This window comes from Anabrus simplex, chromosome 4, assembly GCF_040414725.1.
Source record: "Anabrus simplex isolate iqAnaSimp1 chromosome 4, ASM4041472v1, whole genome shotgun sequence".
Classification (NCBI taxonomy): Eukaryota; Metazoa; Arthropoda; class Insecta; order Orthoptera; family Tettigoniidae; genus Anabrus; species Anabrus simplex.
The window spans coordinates 140183044-140203197 of NC_090268.1; the positions used below are offsets into that span (position 1 = coordinate 140183044).

The 20154-nt window shown below is 43.0% G+C and overlaps 1 protein-coding gene across 2 annotated transcripts in view; it reads left to right on the plus strand.

Annotated features, from left to right (window-relative positions):
• Positions 1-20154, plus strand: part of PIG-N (Phosphatidylinositol glycan anchor biosynthesis class N) — a 120165-nt gene that overhangs the window by 14892 nt on the left and 85119 nt on the right. For both annotated transcript variants that reach the window (XM_067145221.2, XM_067145222.2), the window contains exons 3-4: positions 17732-17831; positions 18712-18946. In XM_067145221.2, the coding sequence (XP_067001322.2) occupies positions 17732-17831; positions 18712-18946 (335 nt within the window). The remainder of the gene's footprint in view (positions 1-17731; positions 17832-18711; positions 18947-20154) is intronic.

Here is a 20154-nt window from a genome sequence, read left to right on the forward strand (position 1 = left end):
TGTCTACCAGCTGTGTCTCAATGGTAGACATAGATATCATCGGATGTGCTTGGCACACAGTATGATAGTCCTCTCTTGGTGTGGTCTGGTGTGGTCAGCTGGAAACTTCACACTGTGTGTGTGCGGGGGAAACATTAGTTCGAACAGTGGGTCAGTATATTTGCATACCTCTCATGCCTGACTATTTATTACACATGATCACCCAGCCTCAAAGTGACCCACAATGCAGCCTTTAACCCCCAGGGGCTGTCAAATTTGGAGTTTGGATTGGAGACCATGGCGCCTCTAGCTGAGTCTGGCATTGTATCCACTTGCTTGTGTCAGATTTCTCACCTTCATTTTTCTTATTTGATCTCCCTTGGGCAGCTTTTGTTCTCTTCCGACACCAGTGACTTTACATCTGAGAGACCTGGACAATCTCTTTCATTTTCACTTGCTTCCTGGCTATTCCCCATCTTTTGCTGATAACCCCTGTGGGTGGGGGATGCAAAAGAATACAACCACAGTATCCCCTGTCTGTCGTAAGAGGTGACTAACAGGGGCAGCCAAGGGATGATTGAATTAGAACTATGAGACTACTTGTAATTAGTACCAACATGCAGGGGAAACCATGGGTTGCCTTTACTTGCAAGTAGTACTGCTATATTAGGTACACAACAGGTTTGTGATTAGTAGCAGTAGTGGGTGGGTCATTATGGGTTTACAGTACCCGTAATTAGTACCACCATATGTGGAACACCACGGGCTTATATTGCCTGTGATTAGTACCATTGTGAGAAACACCCCGGGTCTGGGCGTTGCCTGTGATTAGTACCCACTGTGTGAGGAACACCACGGGATAGTACGAGTCCCTATGATTAGTACACCTATGTGAGGAACACCATGGGTTTGCATTGCCTACAAGTGGTGCCATTATGTGAGAAACACCATAGGTCTACGTTATTTGTGTGACGTACAATACTTGTGAGTAGTACCATAACGTTTGGAACACTGTGAGTGTATGCTACTCTTGATTAGTACCGCAACTTGAAAAATATCATGGTTCTACTTTACTAGCGATAAGTACCATTATGAGGGGCCGTTGACCTGGATTTTGGACCCCTTTGGACAACAAGAATCATCGATTCAGAATTGTTCTTTGTTAGCAGTCCCTTGGTCTGTAATACTAATTTTTCAATATAGTTTCTGGGAAGGTGAGGCATTGCAGGTTGGATCCACTGATTGTTTCAAGTTCATAATCATTGTTCATTGTCATCTTATTGAATTCTAGCCAGTAGATCAGTTTTGGAATTATTTTTAACTTTCGATTGTGAGTTGGCTCCGCTGATTATTTTAAATTCATATTTATCCTTTCATTCTTCATCATCACGTTTTAAATTCTAGTCAGTGGATGAATTTTGGACTTTTAAATTGTCATTGCATTTCGTCTCATTTTGTACCTTTAGGGGCCGATGACCAACATGTTGGGCCCCTTTAAACAACAACCATCATCATCATCATCATCATAATCTTTTGTTGATATCCTCATTTTGCGAAGTGTTGGTTGGCACTTTCCATTCTTTACCTCCCACTAGGATTAAGAGGGGATAGTTGCGTATCTGTGCTTTCCCTTAAAACAATAATTGCCACCTTCAGTACAAAGCATACTCCGTGTTGAGTGACCTACCTTCACAGGGTTAACTGTCTGATGCTCCACACATTCCTCACAACTAGAGGGTAGATTCTTATGCACTAAAAATGGCAAAATATGCATGCAACTATGCACTTAAAAATAGGAGTATATGCACTCATATATATATATCTACTGTTTCATACTCTGCAAAATACTTGTTTTTCCTCTAGGTACAAAGTTGTTTGTCCTAATATCCAGTGTTGAAGTAGAGTGCTTGTATCTGCTTTTTCTGTTTACATGATTTCAAGTGGTCACTGTTCTTCATACAATGAATGAATGAAAGTATATATAGGTTAAAAATCCAACATAGCGGTGGCTCCAACGAGCTCACAATGCACTGAACAGGCTTGCCAACATCAGTGCATTATCCGCAGATACCGACTAACACGAAAGATGACCGACAAAGAGGAAAGGTAGGTTAGAGGTACAAACTTTTGGTCTGGTCAAGTCCATTGGTCTGGATTGGCGAGATCCTGCTAGTGATATAACCAAACCAAACCCCACAGCACTTAATGCCCTTGAAAGGGCCTTGGCCTGCCCAGCGAACGCTGCTCAGCCCGAAGGCCTGCATATTACGAGGGGTCATGTGGTCAGCACGACCCGTCCTCTCGGCAGTTATTCTGGGCTTTCGAGACCGGGGCCGCCATCTCACCGTCGGATACCTCCTCAATTGTAATCACGTAGGCTGAGTGGGCAACCAGCCCTCAGGTCGAGAGAAAAATCCCTGATCTGGCCGGGAATCGAACCCGGGGCCTCCGGGTGAGAGGCAGGCATGCTGCCCCTACACCACGGGGCCAGCACTAGTGACATAGGAACAAAGAAAATGGTGGCATTATTTAGTTTCAGGCTGCCTCTGTTTCAATTCTTCTACCCAGGTATATAAAAGTAAGAATACTTTTTTGGGGCGGGCAGGTTAATCCCTGCCAAGCATCTAGGAAGGATCTCTCCTCTCTACTGCTTAAGGTATCATAAAACATTATTTGTGTTACCAACATCCGAATCAAATACCAAAACGCCACCATTTTTGTTTCTTTTCTATTGTCAAGCTCTTGTTAATATATTAGACTCATCAATTGTAAACAATTGTAAATGCTTTTGGCAGCAAATGGAATTTTTTACATATTCATTTCTTTGTATTGTGGTACTGATTTCAATATCAAATTATATGTTGTATACAAAATAATAATAATAATAATAATAATAATAATAATAATAATAATAATAACTGCAGTTATGCATTTATATGCACATATGTCAAGAATATGCATGTATTATAATAATGCATTTACATGCACTATAAAACTTAGCAATTCAGTTTTAATTGGTATGAATCAGATTTACTTCTTATTGCGTATTATAACTTGAAACAAACAAAACTTTCAAATATGCCAAAATCTGCCCTTTGCTCATAACACTTTCTAAAATTGGGGTGAAATGTTTGCCTGATTTTGTCATTTTTAAAAAGTTATTTTGGTATACATTTTGCTACTTTTATTTTATTTGGCAATAATTTCACTAAATTTTTATTTTCACTTGTCAGCAATAATAGCTATCCCAAAAGGTAGTTGATAGCATATTTGTTGTAAAACATCATATTTGTATATGCATTAGAAACATGAAAGTTAAGCTTTGCTGAAAACACATTACAGTAGAGTCTCGATTATCCGACCTAAACGGGACCTGGTGTATGTCGGATCACCGAAAATGTCGAATAATACAGAACAATTTTGAAAATGAACTGAAACAAACAGGAAGGCTGTACTCTAGTACTAAAACAATGACATGTTTTACGGTACTCTATTTATTGCATTATCAATTCAATTGTACAGTGCATGCAGTATTGAACGAAAGCATTCCAAATGTCTTACGAAAAGAAACTTGTCAACAATGTCTGCTTGCCTGCTGATCCACGTTTTCTTGCTGCGAGATCCTGCCATCGACGAAAAATCAGCACCTCCATTGCGCTTGCTTCCGGCTGTTGCTCAACGTAGGTTAATGCCATTTCCAATGCACTTAATCTTTCACTGTGAGTCATCGTTTTCTCCTCTTGCTCTGCAATGTCTCGTTCTTCTTCATCATCATCCTCATTTCCATTAGCATTCAAAAAATCAATAATATCAGGATCAGTTAGTTCAAACAGCTGATCTTGTGCACACCACTTACATCTTCAGTCGTAGCATCCTCACAGCCAGTAGGGGCACAATATTTTCCATGTCTTCTTGTACCACCTCTCGATGTTCAACCTCACTCAACAATATGTTCCAAGACTTTGCTAATGTCGTTGTTTCAACTTCTTCCCAAGACTGCGCTATCCAATATGCCAGGTCTTTCATGTTGATTCGTTTGAACTTTTCTATCATGTCGTTGCCATTGTCCATTTCCTCTATCAGGGATGAAAGGAGTTTCTGCCGATATTTACTCTTCAATGTTTCCAGCACACCTTGGTCCATTGGCTGGCATAATGACGTCACGTTAGGAGGGAGGAACATGACTTTGAGTCACCACTTCTAAGTTGCTCTTCATTTGGGTGTGATGGAGCTTTGTCTAGTAGAAGAAGCGCTTTTCTAGGGAGATTGTTCGAAGCTAGAAATGTTTCCACATCTGGAACAAACTGTGTAAAAAAATAGTCTTTAAAGATGTCAGCAGACATCCAGGCAGCCTTCTGATTCATGTAATGGACTGGAAGAGCATTAACAGAAATGTTTTTAAAAGCCCTAGGCTTCTTTGCTTTACCAGTCATAAACAATTTTGCTTTTAAGTTCCCAGTAACATTACTACAGACAAGAACAGTAACTCTTTCCTTGCTACACTTGCAGCCAGGTGCAGACGTCTCGGCTTGGGCTGCGAGAGTTTTTTATGGCAGCATCTTGAAATTTAGCCCAGTCTCATCACAATTAAAAGTCTGATCACCGGTTAATCTTTCAGCAAGAATTATTTCTTGAAATTCCTTTTTTAAATTTCACAACCTTATCGGATTTAGCTGACAGTTTTTCTCCACAGATATTAAGCTGCCTAATGCCGTACCATTTTTTTCCACCGATCAAGCCACCTCGCACTGGCAGTAAAATTAGGGTCCCCTTCATTAAACTCCTTCTGGAAATACACCGCCTTTTCTTGCAGAATGGGGCCAGATATTGGCAGGCCCTTTTCCCGGTTTTGAGTGAACCAAAGAAATAGCGCTTCACTTACTTTTTCGTACTCACATTTTTTCATTGTTTTTCTAATTTTCAGTGCATGACTTGTTGCTCTGGTAGAGCACCACTTTTCAATTTCTTCCCTCTTATTTTCCAGTCCCCCACTGTAACACGTCCAACACCATAATCTGAAGCCACTTTTTGAAGAGTTTCCCCTTTGTCCAGTCTCTTTAATGCACTCAACTTGTCTTCCATAGAAACAATCGCTTTCTTCCGTTTACTCGCCATACTCACAAAGGATATGAAAACAATAAAATCTGCACCCAACCAATACTATATTGAACAGTGACTGAAGACTCGCTGCACTAGTCCTTGAGAGAAAAACCGGTCCTACCACCAGCGGTCAGGCCAGTGCTTATCCCACGGTCGCACCCTCCACACCGGGTGTCCCTGAATTTAGTCTCCACCAAAAGTTCAAATTAAGTCTACCAGTGTCGGATAACACGGAATGTCGGATAAGCGAAGGTCGGATGAGCGGGACTCTACTGTATATACCGTACATCAAAGCTTGGATGTTTGGAAGAATTTTACCCTGCTACTTTAAAAAGTAGCATCTACCCTATCTACATAATTTACTCATCAGTCTGAAAGATATGAGTTCCATATTACTGGGAATTAGAGCTGTTCTCTTGTCACATAGTATATATCAATAAGTTGACAATACTATCAACATTACTTTACTGACCAGGATCCTTCACTACCGCTTCCCCAAAATGCCCATTTTCTGATTTCAGGGAAAGAAGAATGACAATCACATCAATATCTTTACCTTTATCAACTAGATCCCTAAATACTTTGTTTGGTTCAAGATATTCTTACGTTGAAAGTTCTCATAGGATGGAAATTTCCTTTAATAGATAAAATATTTCATAGTTTTCTAAATCACCTTTCATTATGCTTCTTGAATCAAAGAGTGATTCCACATCATTTTGTCACTTATTTTTTATTTTGCTTGAAGGTAAATAGTTTTGTGCTTTGAGCCTAATTTGTAAAATTTTGCAAAATGTTCATGATTTTACACTTTGCTAAAAGTAGGTGCCTCTACTCATAATACTTGCTGTAATTGTGGTGATACCACTAATTCGCTCTGGTGGTGGTTCTAGATGTTGAAGATCATTGCACCTCTTACCATTTACATATCCATCAATTCTATGCCCGTGTACCAATTTGCAAATTGACTTTCAGAATATGATGGAAGCCACGAACCTGCTGCGCTGGAGTAGCAGGGGGAGAGGTGATACTCCTACATGGTGCGTCCCAGCTGGCGGATAGGGTGGTCCTAACCGGCTTGCCGGTGGACTTGAGGGAAATAAAATACCTTTCGCGGACCAAACACACTACCCCCTGCGGGTGGGGGATGCACATGTAGAATACACCCGCGGTATCCCCTGCCTGTCGTATGAGTCGACTAAAAGGAGCGACTTAGGCACGGACATGGATCGCGGTTTCGTATAATCTGTCGGACCTCCCGTGGGTGGGAGAGGCTGAATACATCCATAGGTAATACCTGCCTGTCGAAGAAGGCGATAAAAGGGTCATGTGGCTATGGTCCCCTCTTTATTTTTTAATGTTTTTCCGAGGGTCATTTGTAGACCATTTCCAAATTTTGATGTGCATGCTGCCCGGAGATGGGTCTCTTAATGTGCGATTAGCCCAAAAGCCCGCAATTGCCCACCCAGGAATATTGCGGGTGGGAGAGCCATGTACCGTGGCAGTAGTAACCGCCTGACAACACAGGTCCCCGCATAGTCGAATGCCAGAAGGACATATTATTATTAATTATTTTAATTTTTTTCTCTATATTTAGTGCTCTGTACACATTATGGGGTACATGCTGTTGTGGATGACTGGAGGAAGGGAGTCCTAGTGCTCATTGCCTCAGCCATCCCGTATTAGGCATCGTCCAACATTGGACCCCGGGCAGTACCTGCTATGACCAGGTGGGTGTTGCCTTGGCTGCTTGGTTCGGCTACAGAGACCCCTGATCGGAGTGGGTGGCATTTGGGGAGGAAGTTTTGGGGGCACGGCTTCCAAACAAAGTCGCCCCTCTCAAGGTGGTCCCCCACCTTTAACTTTTGCTTCCCTGAGCGGTTCAACTCCCTGGGAACATGCGCAGCGTGAAGAAATGGGATCCAGCTTCCCTCGGTTTCTGGTTGCTACCAGAACCGATGGGCATGATTTTTAGCTGGTAAAGTCGATCCTTTTTAGTAGACACATCGAAGGCGTCTACGGCGAACTTATGAGGACCTCAAGAAAATGCGCAGCGGTAGTTTGCTTATGAGGACTCGTACAGCACTGCAAGCTTATCAGTTGCTTAAGTGCGACCACTTTGGCGAAATCCCCGTCAAAGTGGAGGAGCATAAGTCCTTGCATTTGGTTCGCGGAGTCATCTTTGACCGTGACCTTATTTTGAACACTGACGACAAGTTGATGGAAGACACGAAGAACCGTGGCATGACACACGTCTGGCGCATTACGCGCAAGGTCAACAGTGAAGACGTTGCCACTGGTGCCTTCATTGTCTCTTTCAAGTTGTCAGTGTTACCAGAGAAAGTCAAGGTAACTACTTACCGTTGCGATATGAGGCCGTACATCCCGCCTCCTATGCGATGCTATCAATGCCAGCGATTCGGACATATGGTATCTCGCTGTTCGAATCAGTCTGTATGTGGTACATGTGGATGAGTAGCTCACGGCACGGAGGAGTGCATAACTCCGTACAAGTGCACTAACTGCTCCGGTTTTCATTCTCCTCGGGATCGGAACTGTCTGACATATCTGAGTGAGAAGAAGATCCATGAGATCAAGACCCTGGATGGTCTTTCCTACCAGGAATTCCACGAATACACCTGCCCGTACACTCGACTACAGCATGATAGCTCAGTGTCTTCCAGGTTCGTCATTTTCAACATCGTCACCTGTGCTGATCGCTGCGCCCAAGGCGACTGTTGCTGCTCCCAGCAAAGTCGCAAAGTAAAAGCTTGAAGGGGGGCCCTCCCCACCTTCGACCAACCAGAAGTCGTGCCGGCTGGCAGTTCCCAGCCGGCACAGCAAGAGGGGAAGGCTAAGTCCCTCCTCCCTAAGAGGTCGGCGAAAGCTGTGCCCCAGCCGGCGGAGGCGGCATTGTCGACCAGGGCTGGGAAGCCATCCCCCAGCCCGTCTAAACCAGAAAAGAAGAAGGCGGCGAAGAAGAGCGCCCTTGCTGAGCGCTCTCGCCCTTCCCCTGTGAAGGAGAAGCCATGCCCGCCATCAGGGGTACTCCTATTCCCAAACCTGCGCCCTCTTCTCGCAGGGGAAATGCTCGCCCCCGAAGAGCATCAAAATTCTGGGCGGCATTCCCGCCGTCTTTTGGTGACAGGATGGATGTCGCGCTGTCCTCTACATCTACGGATGTAGATGTTGATATTGTTTAGGCTTGCGAGCATTTTGCGCTCATAACCTAACACTCCTTTTCTAGTCCACACTATGGCACTGTTACAGTTGAATTGTAACGGTTATGACAGTCATCTTGCTGAGTTACGTCAGCTAATTAGTGTGTACACAGCGAGTATAGTCTGTATTCAGGAGACCAACTTCAAACCTGGTCATCATACGGTCTTGAGAAAATTCAGACTATACTCGACAGAACGTTATTATGCCCACCGGGCGTCTGGTGGTGTGGGTAGTTTTGTCCATTCTGATACCTACAATGAAGAGGTTACTCTAAGGACCCCACTGGAAGCAATTGCGGTGCGGGTACCTCTGCCTGTCATAGCAACAGTGTGTAACATTTATTTTCCACCAGGCCAGCCTCTTAACATAAATCATGTCACTGATCTTATAGATCAGCTTCCACCTCCCTTCATCTTGTTGGGCGATTTTAACGTCCATCACCCCATATGGGGCTCTGAGATGCCTTGCCCCAGGGAACAGGAGCTGTATTTATGTATTTTGAATACGGGGGAACCAACTCGCTTTAGTGTACGTTATGGCACATATTCTCGCATAGACTTTTCTCGCATGCAGCCAAACGTTGGTTCCGCTGTTTCGGTGGAATACACACGGTGATCTCTGCGACAGTGAGCATTTTCCCATCATCCTTACTTTGTTGAAACATAAATCCGTCGAGGCTCCCCTTCGATGGATTCTTAAACATGCTGATTGGCCAAAGTACACACCACTAGCTGTCTTCAACGATGATATCATTCGGACCGTCGGCGAGGAAATAACTTACAACACCCAAGTTATTTTGCTGCTGCTGAGTTGTCCATTCCATCCTTCTTGGGCCCTCCTTGGTGGACTGAAGCAATAGCAGCAGCTATCAAGGAACGTCGTCGAGCTCATAAATTTTACCGTAGACAGCCTACTGTGGCCAACTTGGTAACATTTAAACAACTCCGCGCTAAGGCGCGAGTCCTTATTCGCCAAAGTAAGAAAGCTTCGTGGGAGAGATATGTGTCGTCTATGACGTCACAAACTCCATCATCTCATGTGTGGACTAAACTTTGACGTATTTCGGGTATCCAAGGATCATCTTCTGTACCGGAATTTCCATTGCAGGTAACATTGTCACTGAACCACTCTCGATTGCTATCCATCTAGCTAGCCATTTTGCGGATGTGTCTTGTTCCGGGAATTACCATCGTAGTTTTCTCGCTCTGAAGCGGAAGGCAGAACGTCAGCACCTCAGTTTTGCCACTCATGCTTCAAAGGACTATAACGTGCCCTTTACGGAGTGGGAACTCCGCAGTGCATTAGCGCTTTGCAAGGACACTTTTCCTGGACCAGACAGCATTCATAACCAGATGTTGAAACACCTTATTGAGGACAGTCTTCTATATCTCCTTCGTGTGTTCAACCGTATCTGGATTGAGGGTGATTTTCCATCTCAGTGGCGAGAGGGCATCCTGTCCTCAAGCCTGACAAAGATCCTAAGTATGCTTGTCTTACAAGCTGCCTGTGTAAGTTATTTGAGAGGATGGTAAATCGCCAAATTGTGTGGTGTCTGGAGAAATAGGACTCTTGTCCGAGTACCAGTGTGGTTTTCGAGCCGCTTGATCCACCACTGACCACTTGGTACTCCTGGAGAGCTCTATCCAGGATGCGTTTCTCTGCAAACAGCATTTGGTACCTGTTATGGTGATATGGTATCCTTTCAGTCCTGCATCAATGGAGATTCCGAGGTAACTTGCTGGTATTTATTGCAAACTTTTTGTCCCTCCGTCTATTCCGTGTCCGAGTAGGGAGGACATATTTGCAATACCATGTTCAAGAAAATGGAGTCCCACAGGGGTCAGTTCTTAGTGTCACTCTGTTTGCGATTGCCATAAACTGTATTGTTGCTGCTGCTGGTTCAGCAGTAATACTGTCGCTGTATGCGGACGATTTTGCTGTGCATGATAGCTCACGCAGTATGACAGTCGCAGAGCGACAATTACAGCAAGCTTTTAGGAGCATGGAGCAGTGGACCTTAGAACATGGCTTTCGGATTTTTACCGCAAAGACCTCCGTTGTCCACTTTTGTTGTCAACGTACTTTTCACGCCCATCCTGAACTTTCTCTAGGAAATGCTGCTCTTCCCGTAGTTGACACTTACCGATTTCTTGGGCTCATTTTTGACAGTAAATTATCGTGGGAGCCACATCTGCGGGAGCTAAAAGTGCAATGCACCAAGAGGCTTAATCTCTTGAAGTTTCTTAGCAGCACTAATTGGGGAGCTGACTGCACGGTTCTCTTACGATACTACAGGGCACACATTTTATCCAGGTTAGACTACGGCAGTGCAGCATATGGCTCAGCAAGACCAAGCGTTCTTGCGAAGCTGAACAGCATCTACCACGGTGGGGTTATGCTGGCGCCGGGAGCTTTTCGTACAAGACCCATTGCCAGCCTGCTCGCTGAGTCTGGTGTGCCGCCTTTACACCTGAGGCACCAGCAGCTCCTTATTACATATGCTGCAAATTTGCAACAGATACCACTTCATCCAAGCTATCCTTGCATGTTCAACAATGGCAACCGTTTGCTGTACGCTGCTTGTCCTCGAGCAACGTGGCCAGTTGGAATACTCTTGGATAGCATTTACAGATTGTTTGACGTACCTTCGGTTCCTTGCCTTGTGAGACAACCAAGTGGGGTACCTCCGTGGGTAGTATGGCGACCTCAAATTATCCTGGACCTACACACTGGCCCAAAGAAAAACAATGGACCCTTCGATTTATCGGAGGCTCATCCTGTCCATTGTTGGCCGATATCCATGTTCAGTCGTCATCTACACGGATGGTTCAAGGGCAGAAATGAAGGTGAGCTGTGCTTTCGTTGTCGACCATGATAGGTTTCTATTTGCTCTCCCGGAAACCTGTAGTGTATACACTGCAGAGCTCTATGCTATCTGTGAAGGTCTACGGTACGCACTGTACAATGAGTGCCCACACCTTCTGCTGTGTACTGACTCCTCGAGTTCGCTCCAGTCTATTGATACCTGTTTCCCTCGGCACCCTCTGGTGCTAATGATTTTGTATTGATTAGGTGGTCTAATAAATAACTTAATGTTATTATTTCAACCCTCTGGTGCTGCGGGTCCAGGACCTGCTGGCCAGGTGTTCGGATGCCGGCACCAAAATCATGTTTCTGTGGTTCCCAAGCCACATGGGTGTAGAGGGAAATGAATTAGCAGATGCGGCTGCCAAGGTGGCAGTTACACTGCTCCCGTTGCTTTTCACGGTTCCAGCAAGTGATATTCGCTCTCAGCTGAGACATCTGGTTATGTCCCATTGGGAGATGGAGTGGCAGGCCATTCCACTTCCCAATAAGCTGAGAGTGATAAGAGGAACAACAAAGATGTGGAGGACTTCCCTTCAGGTTTCGCGGAGCAAAGCCGTGGTATTATGTTGTCTTCGGATCAGCCATGGTATCCTGACTCACCCACATCTTTTGAAAGGAGAACCCTTTCCGGTGTGTACCTGCGGCGACCATCTTACCATGGTACACATCCTTACGGAGTGTATGGACCTGGTCGATCTTCACCGTAGTCTTAACCTCCCGAGTACGATTTCCCTTATCTTGCGATATGATGAGCAGCCAAGAGACATCGTCATCCGCTTTATGAGGGATAGTGGTTTGTTTTATCGAGTCTAATGATGTCCTTTGTCGTAGTGTATTTGTGTTAATTGCGCTTTTATCCTATTGACTTCATTTTAGTTTATGTTGCGTATTTTAATGTGTTATTTTAACGTCTAATGGATGTTGTATATATATCTGCACTACCAGGCAATGCCTTGTTCCTTTTTTCCTTGTATTTTCTCTTATTTTATTAGAAAATAAGGCATTGCGAATTAGATCCACTGATTGTTTTAATCTCATGCTCATTTTCTCATCACCATTTTTTTTTTTAACTCTCATCAGTGGATACATTTAAAACTTTTAACTATCATATATCATGTCATCCATCTAGTTCCATTAGGGGCCTTGACCTTCGATGTTAGGCCCCTTAAAACAACAAGCATCATCATCAGTTTGATGAAAGCCATGAATTTTGTCATTTATTATGAAATTTAAAAATGTAAGAGGAAATGTCTCTGATAATGTACTGCATCATGTCTCTCATTGGGAGCGAGTCTGATTATGGCCCACCTGTGGGTGGGGCAGTAGATTACATCCACAGTATCTGCTATAAGAGGCAACGAAAAGGGGTGTCTTATAGGGGCTTTCAACTTGAGGGCGAGAGTTGGTGACTACAGGCCCCAGAGCGGAATTTGGGCCCCCTGCGGGTGGGGGACGCTTGTGCAGAATACACCCGCGGTATCCCTTGCCTGTCGTAAGAGGCGACTAACAGGGGCCCAAGGGGCTCTCAACTTGGGAGTGTGGATTGGCAACCATGGAGCCCTTAGCTGAGTCTTGGCATTGCTTTCACTTACTTGTGCCAGGCTCTTCACTGTCGTCTATCCTGTCCGACCTCCCTTGGTCAACTCTTGTTCTTTTCCGACCCCGACGGCATTAGAGGCCTAGGGAGCCTTTAATTTTCACGCCCTTCTTGGCCCTTGCTTTTCTTCATTTTTCGAAGTGACAGATCCCTTCTTGTTTCTTCTTTTTTCTCTCTATTTACCCCCTGTGTGTGGGGAACGCAGACGAATAATACACCACGGTATCCCCTGCCTGTCGTGAGAGGTGACTAAAAGGGGCAACCAAGGGATGATTGAATTAGAACCATGAAACTACTTTTGATTCATACCATCACGCGGGGAACACCATGTACTTGCGAGTAGTATCACTATATTAGGTACGAAATGGATTTGTGATTAGTAGCAGCAAAGAGGATGGCCTGGGGAGTTTCCAGTACCCGTGCGTCGTACCCATGTGAGCAGCGTGAGTTTGAACTCGCTGTGCAATTTTGTCTCACCCTTCACAGCTGGTTTTGAATTGACGCTTAGTGAATAAGTGATTTCAATCCCTAAGTGCCAAATTTCATCTCAACCTAAAATATTTTTAAAATGTTATGTGCATTTTTGAGACGATTGTGTTTATTAAATCTAACCTATGTTTTGTACTACACTCGCGGCAGGCAACATTCAATGGAAGTGTGTCTGAGATAATTTGAATCTTCAATACCAATTTCATCTCGAACTTCCGTGTGGTTTTGTTGCGGTTTATATGTTTTTTAAGTGAGTCTACATGCTTACACCTATGCCTATTTCCCACATTTTGGCTGAAGATGACGCCAAACAGCGTCGAAACTAGTTCCAAGTGTAAATATATGTTGTAAATAAACTTATAACATTTATTTGTATTGAAAAGGTGGACCCTTTTAAGTTTCTTATCTTACGTTCTCAGTTCAATACGAACAAAAAATGAAATTCTTAGATTTAAAAAAAAAGGCTATTACTGAGCGAGAAGTCATCGATATTTTACTGAATAGTGATTGTGAAGAAGATTATAATATATCGGAAAGTTCTACCTGTGAATCTAGGGATGTGGATACTCTATCTGTGTTTGGTGAAGTTAGTGATAGTAATACGAGTCAAGAAGCAGATGTAAATATTACGAACGTAAATGTTCCAATGCACCGTAAGAATGACTAGGTGAGTTTATAGTGCATAGTTCATATTTTTCACTGTAATGTAGTACATTCTATTGAAATGATTATTTTTTAGTATTTCTATGAAAGTTTGACAACGTTTGATCAGTTGCAGTGATAGTAACATTTTAGCGCAGTCTTGCATGGAGTAAACACCAGCATTTAAATGGTAATTTAAAGATCCGGAACTGAAGTTTATAAGGTAAGCGGATGGGTTAAGCTAGAAATAAATTACTATTCAGGAGTTCAGTTTTAAATTTACTGAGTGAAATTTGGAATATACAGAGGACTAGTATGGAACAAGGGTATACCAATGAAGGCTAAAAAAGTTAAAGTGTAAAGCTTATTATGTTCCTATGACATATGCAGCAGAAACTTGGACAGTGACTCAGAGGGATGAGAGCAGAGTACAAGCAGCTGAAATGTAATTTACCTAGCTCAATAGCTGCAGTCGCTTAAGTGCGGCCAGTATCCAGTATTCGGGAGATAGTAGGTTCGAACCCCACTGTTGGCAGCCCTGAAAATGGTTTTCCGTGGTTTCCCATTTTCACAACTGGCAAATGCTGGGGCTGTACCTTAATTAAGGCCACGGCCGCTTCCTTCCTAGTCCTAGCCCTTTCCTGTCCCATCGTCGCCATAAGACCTATCTGTGTCGGTGTGACGTAAAACAACTAGAAAAAAAAAAATGTAATTCCTGAGAAGTATGGTACAAAAAACAAGGAGACAGAGTAAGAAACGAAGATATACAGAAAGAACTGGAACGAGGGGATAGGAAAGGCCTAGGAGTTGGTAGGAAGTGGCCATGGTGTTAATTAAGGTACAGCCCCAGCATTTGCCTGGTGTGAAAATGGGAAACCACGGAAAACCATCTTCAGGGCTGCCGACAGTGGGATTCGAACCCACCATCTCCCGGATGCAAGCTCACAGCCACGTGCCCCTGACCGCATGGCCAACTTGCCCGGTGTCCAAGAAGTGTGCGCTCTGACTAATAGATATAAGTTACCGTCTTGCCGGATGTTTTATATTGTTATATAAAATATATATAATTCAGTTATGACATCACTCCATTCCCAAAAACCTTTATTTCATTATTGGATTTCTTACACAGTGCACACCACTTATTGTGATCACATTAGGACATAGCTAGCCGTTTGATAACCGATAACAGTACCGAAAGAACCAAACAAAACTTCGGAAAGTAGTTTATTCACTTGTTAGTAATTACTTGCAGTATAATGGAATAAAGAACGTTACAACAAAAACTTAAATGTAGACCAACTATATTGGTATCAATTAAAAAATTCTTTTGTCTTGTTCCTTGCCTCTGGTTTCTCTCAATAGGTCATTAATAAGGCATTCATACTCATAACGTTTCTGAAAATCTACTTGCAAGTACACTACATTATGAAACATAGTACAGTACAACAGAAACTGACATATAGACAACTATATCAGCTTCATTTCAGAAAGTATTTTATTGTTGTTAGCCTCTGCTTTTCTCTCAATACAGGTAGTGTTCATATTCAGATTGTTATTGAAAATCTGACCTGTGCTGGACACTGTGTCGTAACACTTTTAATATCACTCTCATTTTACATTTTGTAGATACACCCAGTTCTGGGAGATGTGACCCTGCATTTCTGCGTATCAAGTGTGAGGCTGAGGCACACCATCTCTCCTTTGCCTCTAGTGCTGTGTATTCCTATAAAGTGCCTTTCTTAGAGTGGGATTTCCAGAGTGCACTCGTGCTGTGCAGGGACACTGCTCCTGGACCAGACAAAATCCACATTCAGATGCTGAAACATGTGAGTGACGATGTCTTAGGGATATCCTCACTCTTTTGAGTAGAATTTGGAATTAGGGAGTGTGTCCACCTCAATGGTATGAGGGAATTGTAATACCAGTTCCCAAACCAGGCAAAGATCCAAAGCTTCTGGATAGTTATAGGCCAATATGCCTTACAGATGGCATCTGTAAGTCATTTGAAAGGATGGTGAACTGTGGGCCATGGAAGTTCTCTTCACTAACTACACTTGTAGTTAGTGTGGTCTGCCAATGATCGTCTGGTCAGACTCAAGAGTGCCATTCAGGAGGCCTTTCTCCAGAAGGATGTTTTTTGACCTGGAAAAAGCTTATGGCACTACCTGGCTTTACAGGATTTCTCCACACTACACTAATAGGGATTTTACATTTATTGAGAACTTCATGTCTATCCAGCTCTTGCAAGTACAAGTAGGAAATACTTTTTCTCATTATTACATACGGGGATCTGTACTCAGTGTCATGCTGTTCGTTGTTGCCATCAATGGTATTATTGCCGCTGCTGGGCCCGCAGTCATTCCATCACTGTATGTAGACGATTTAGCTCTACATTTCCGCTTCTGGAGGATTGCGGTTGCTGAGAGACAGCTTATTAACCGGGTCGACAGATCAGCCTTGCAAATTTTTTTTCGATTTTTAGCGGCAGAAATCTCAGTTGTATGCTTCTGTCAACGTCAGCTTCCGCATCCTGAACCAGAGCTCCGCTTGCAAAATAGCGTCTTACCAGTGATAGACACCTGCAGGTTGCTGGGTCTCCAAATTGATAAGAGATGAGCGTGGCAGCCCCACATCTGTCAGTTGAAAGTTGCCTGCATGAAGAGGCTCAACCTGCTTAAGTTTCTCAGTGGCACTTCGTAGGGGGCCGATTGTGCAGTGCTGCTAAGTTTTTACATGCCTATGGACCTTTCCTTGATTGACTATGGTAGTGCGGCTTATGGTTCAGCGTCAAGATCTTCGCTGAACCTTTTAGAAGGTTTTCACCTTAGTGGAGTTAGGCTGGCAACTGGAGCTTACCGTACTAACCTGTTCTCAGCCTACTCGCTGAATCGGGAGTTCCACCTTTACAAATAAGGCAGCAGCAGATACCCCTCTCATACACTGCCAAAATTTGTGAAATGCTACAACACCCAAGCTATCAATGCATCATTAGTACCCAATACCATCAGAGATAGCAAAACTGGCCAAATGTCACACGGCTGGTTGGGATTCAAATTGATAGCTTGTGTCTTGAGCTAATTGCGGCTGTCGGTTGTTATTTTGAGCGGACTGCTAGTGAGGTGCTTCCGTGGCTAGTTCCGCTGCCGGATATATGGCTCAAATGTGAACACGGATGCCTCTGTTCATCGGTGGTATTTCCAGGACTTCATTCACCAGTTTCCGGCCGTGCAATAAGTCTTCACGACCGAGCTCGATAGCTGCAGTCGCTTAAGTGCGGCCAGTATCCAGTATTCGGGAGATAGTAGGTTCGAATCCCACTGTCGGCAGCCCTGAAAATGGTTTTCCGTGGTTTCCTATTTTCACACCAGGCAAATGCTGGGGCTGTACCTTAATAAGGCCACGGCCGCTTCCTTCCCACTCCTAGCCCTTCCCTGTCCCATCGTCGCCATAAGACCTATCTGTGTCGGTGCGACGTAAAGCAACTAGCAAAAAAAAGTCTTCACGGGCGGTTCTAAGATTGGAGAAAATGTGGCTTGCTCTTTCGTCTTAGATAATATTAGAAGAAGATATTGCTTCCTAAGATCTGTAGCGAGGATACTTGCAGAGCTTTTTGCCATCTTACAAGCTCTGAAGTTTGCCTTGGGTGATGAAAGAGACCACTTCTCGTTCTCGTATATTTTGAATATTTTACTCCTCGGTATGTTTTTATAAAAATTGCCCACTTGCAAACATCTTTAACTTCATTGCACTTTTTTGCTGAAAAGAGAACTCTAGTATTTTAATGGAGCACTGAAGATGATGTAAAGAAATTCACTGTACTGTTGTTGTTCATTTCAGGGTTGGAAGGAAAATCCTGTGGAATTCGACTCCGTCTTCAATCAAAGTCGCCAGACGTGGTCATGGGGTAGTCCTGATATTCTGCCGATGTTTTCCAGAGGCAAGTTTATACTATTTTTATACTTCAAGATCCAAGTTAAATGATTCAGTTTGAAAGTGCTAATTATGTAACGTGAAAATATTTTGAGTGTATTACTGGCTTAACCAAATTTTAGGACAAAGAAATTATTACTTGGCCAAACTAGTTTATGTGAAGCAAGGTAGCATGAATGAGTGAGATCCAGTCTAAAGCAAATCATCCTGAAATAAATATTGTACAAAGCTAGTTCGAAGGACTCTTTAGCAGACTCGGACAAAATGGCAACCATCTTCAAGTCTTGGCAAATGATCCCAAGCTCTTCTAAGACTGAGATTTCATGTTTCCATCTCTCCAACCACCTAGCAAACTACAAGCCCATCAGGCGAGTTGGCCATGTGGTTAGGGGTGTGCAGCTGTGAGTTTGCATCCGGATGATAGTGGGTTCAAACCCCACTGTCGGCAGCCCTGAAGATGGTTTTCCATGGTTTCACACTTTCACACCAGGAAAATGCTAGGGCTCAGTGGCCATGGCCTTTCCTATCCCATCGTCACCATAAGACCTATCTGTGTCGATGTGATGTAAAAAAAAAATCACCTACAAGCCAAATGTCCTATTCAGCAGTGAAAAACTAATTACACCTGTTTCCAAAATATCTAGGAGTCATCTTGGGCAGGACTCTGTGCTAGAAAGAAAATCTAACCGAACTCTCTCATAAAATCACTACAAAGAATAACATCCTGCACAAGCTTTATGGCAGTTCCTAGGGTGCCTAGACTGACGGCTTATTATTAATGAGTAACAGTATTGTGTACTCTGCAGATGAATACTGCACTCCGGTGTTTCCTTGTGAGACAACATGTTTTCTTATTTAAATATATTGCTTTGTATCTTTCTTTACAGGAGCTTCAGGTGACCATGTTTGGATGGAAATGTATAGTTCTGATCTCGAAGATTTTTCAGGAAAAGCAACTACATCACATTTAGATGTATGGGTATTTGACAGAGTGAAAGATTTTCTCAACAAGGCCAAAAGTAACAAGACACTTGAAGCAAAATTGCACGAAGATAAAATTGTCTTCTTTCTTCACCTGTTGGGATTGGATACTGCTGGTCATACTCATAAGCCATACTCTAAGTAAGTTTTCAGTTCTGTTGATAAGCTGCTGTTTTTGAGGGTCATTTTAATTGTATACTACTTGATGGTGTGTATGATTCCAAGATCCAGTGGTTGCAATTCATTTATGAAGTAATGAATAGGTGGATCTACAACGTTTTAATGTATGTATAGGAAAAATATAAATTTGCAGTATAGATTGCACAAAATTTTGTATTAAACTACACAGAAAAAAAGCAGTTATTTTAGACTGTTTGTTATTGTCTGCTGCTACAATTTTAACTACATCCTCAAATTGTGATAACTATCGGATACATTATGATCCATCACAAAATGTTTGATACTTTCTGTGGGACTAACAACCTCATTAAAACACACAGGAGTGTTCGACAGCTGGCCATCGTAATCGTCGTCATCATCGTCATCATCGTCATCATCTTCCTTGTCCAAATCCTGCTTGCATGCCTTCAGCAATTTTGCTGATGGTCATAGGTTCCATAGTAATGACGTTCTTGTCAATGTCTGTATACTCATGAAACACTGCCCGTTCTCCCAAACTGTCCCATTCTTCATCACTGCCGAGAGTGTTGTCATTATTTTCATTGCCCGAGTCTTCACAATCTCCAAATTCCACTTTACAAAAACAATTGCGTAAGGTTAATTGCAACAATCATTGCCACAAAGCTGTGATGTAATGCATTTTCTATTGAAGAGGTTCAGGTATTACATATTTGTACAATTTTCAAGCTACAGTTACCAATGTCAGAAAAAAAAAAAGCGAGACAAAAATGCATTGCGCAAAAGCATTTGATATATCATCATTGGTCACTAGGGAGGAAAAAATCTTACTTGTAAAATGTGGATTTTCATTGAATCTGTCTTTCCTATATCCGTGATGCAGATGGCATGTTGCACCAACATCTTACGATAGAGCAACTTAAAGTTGTGTATGATCCCACGTAAGGTGTAGAGACATGTACCCTACTAAACAAATACTTCAATAGAATCCAAGCAACTGATATGAGATTCATTAGAACTTTGAACCAAACTACCAGAAAGGACAAGATCAGAAATGAAGTGAATACGAAAGTAGCTGGTATCGAGGTTCCTATTACCAGTGTCATAAATAAATGCAGGATTCAGTGGTATGGGCACATAATGAGAATGAACAGGGAAAGACCACCCAGAAAATATTTTTATCTTAATCTCATAGGAAGAAGACCACAGGG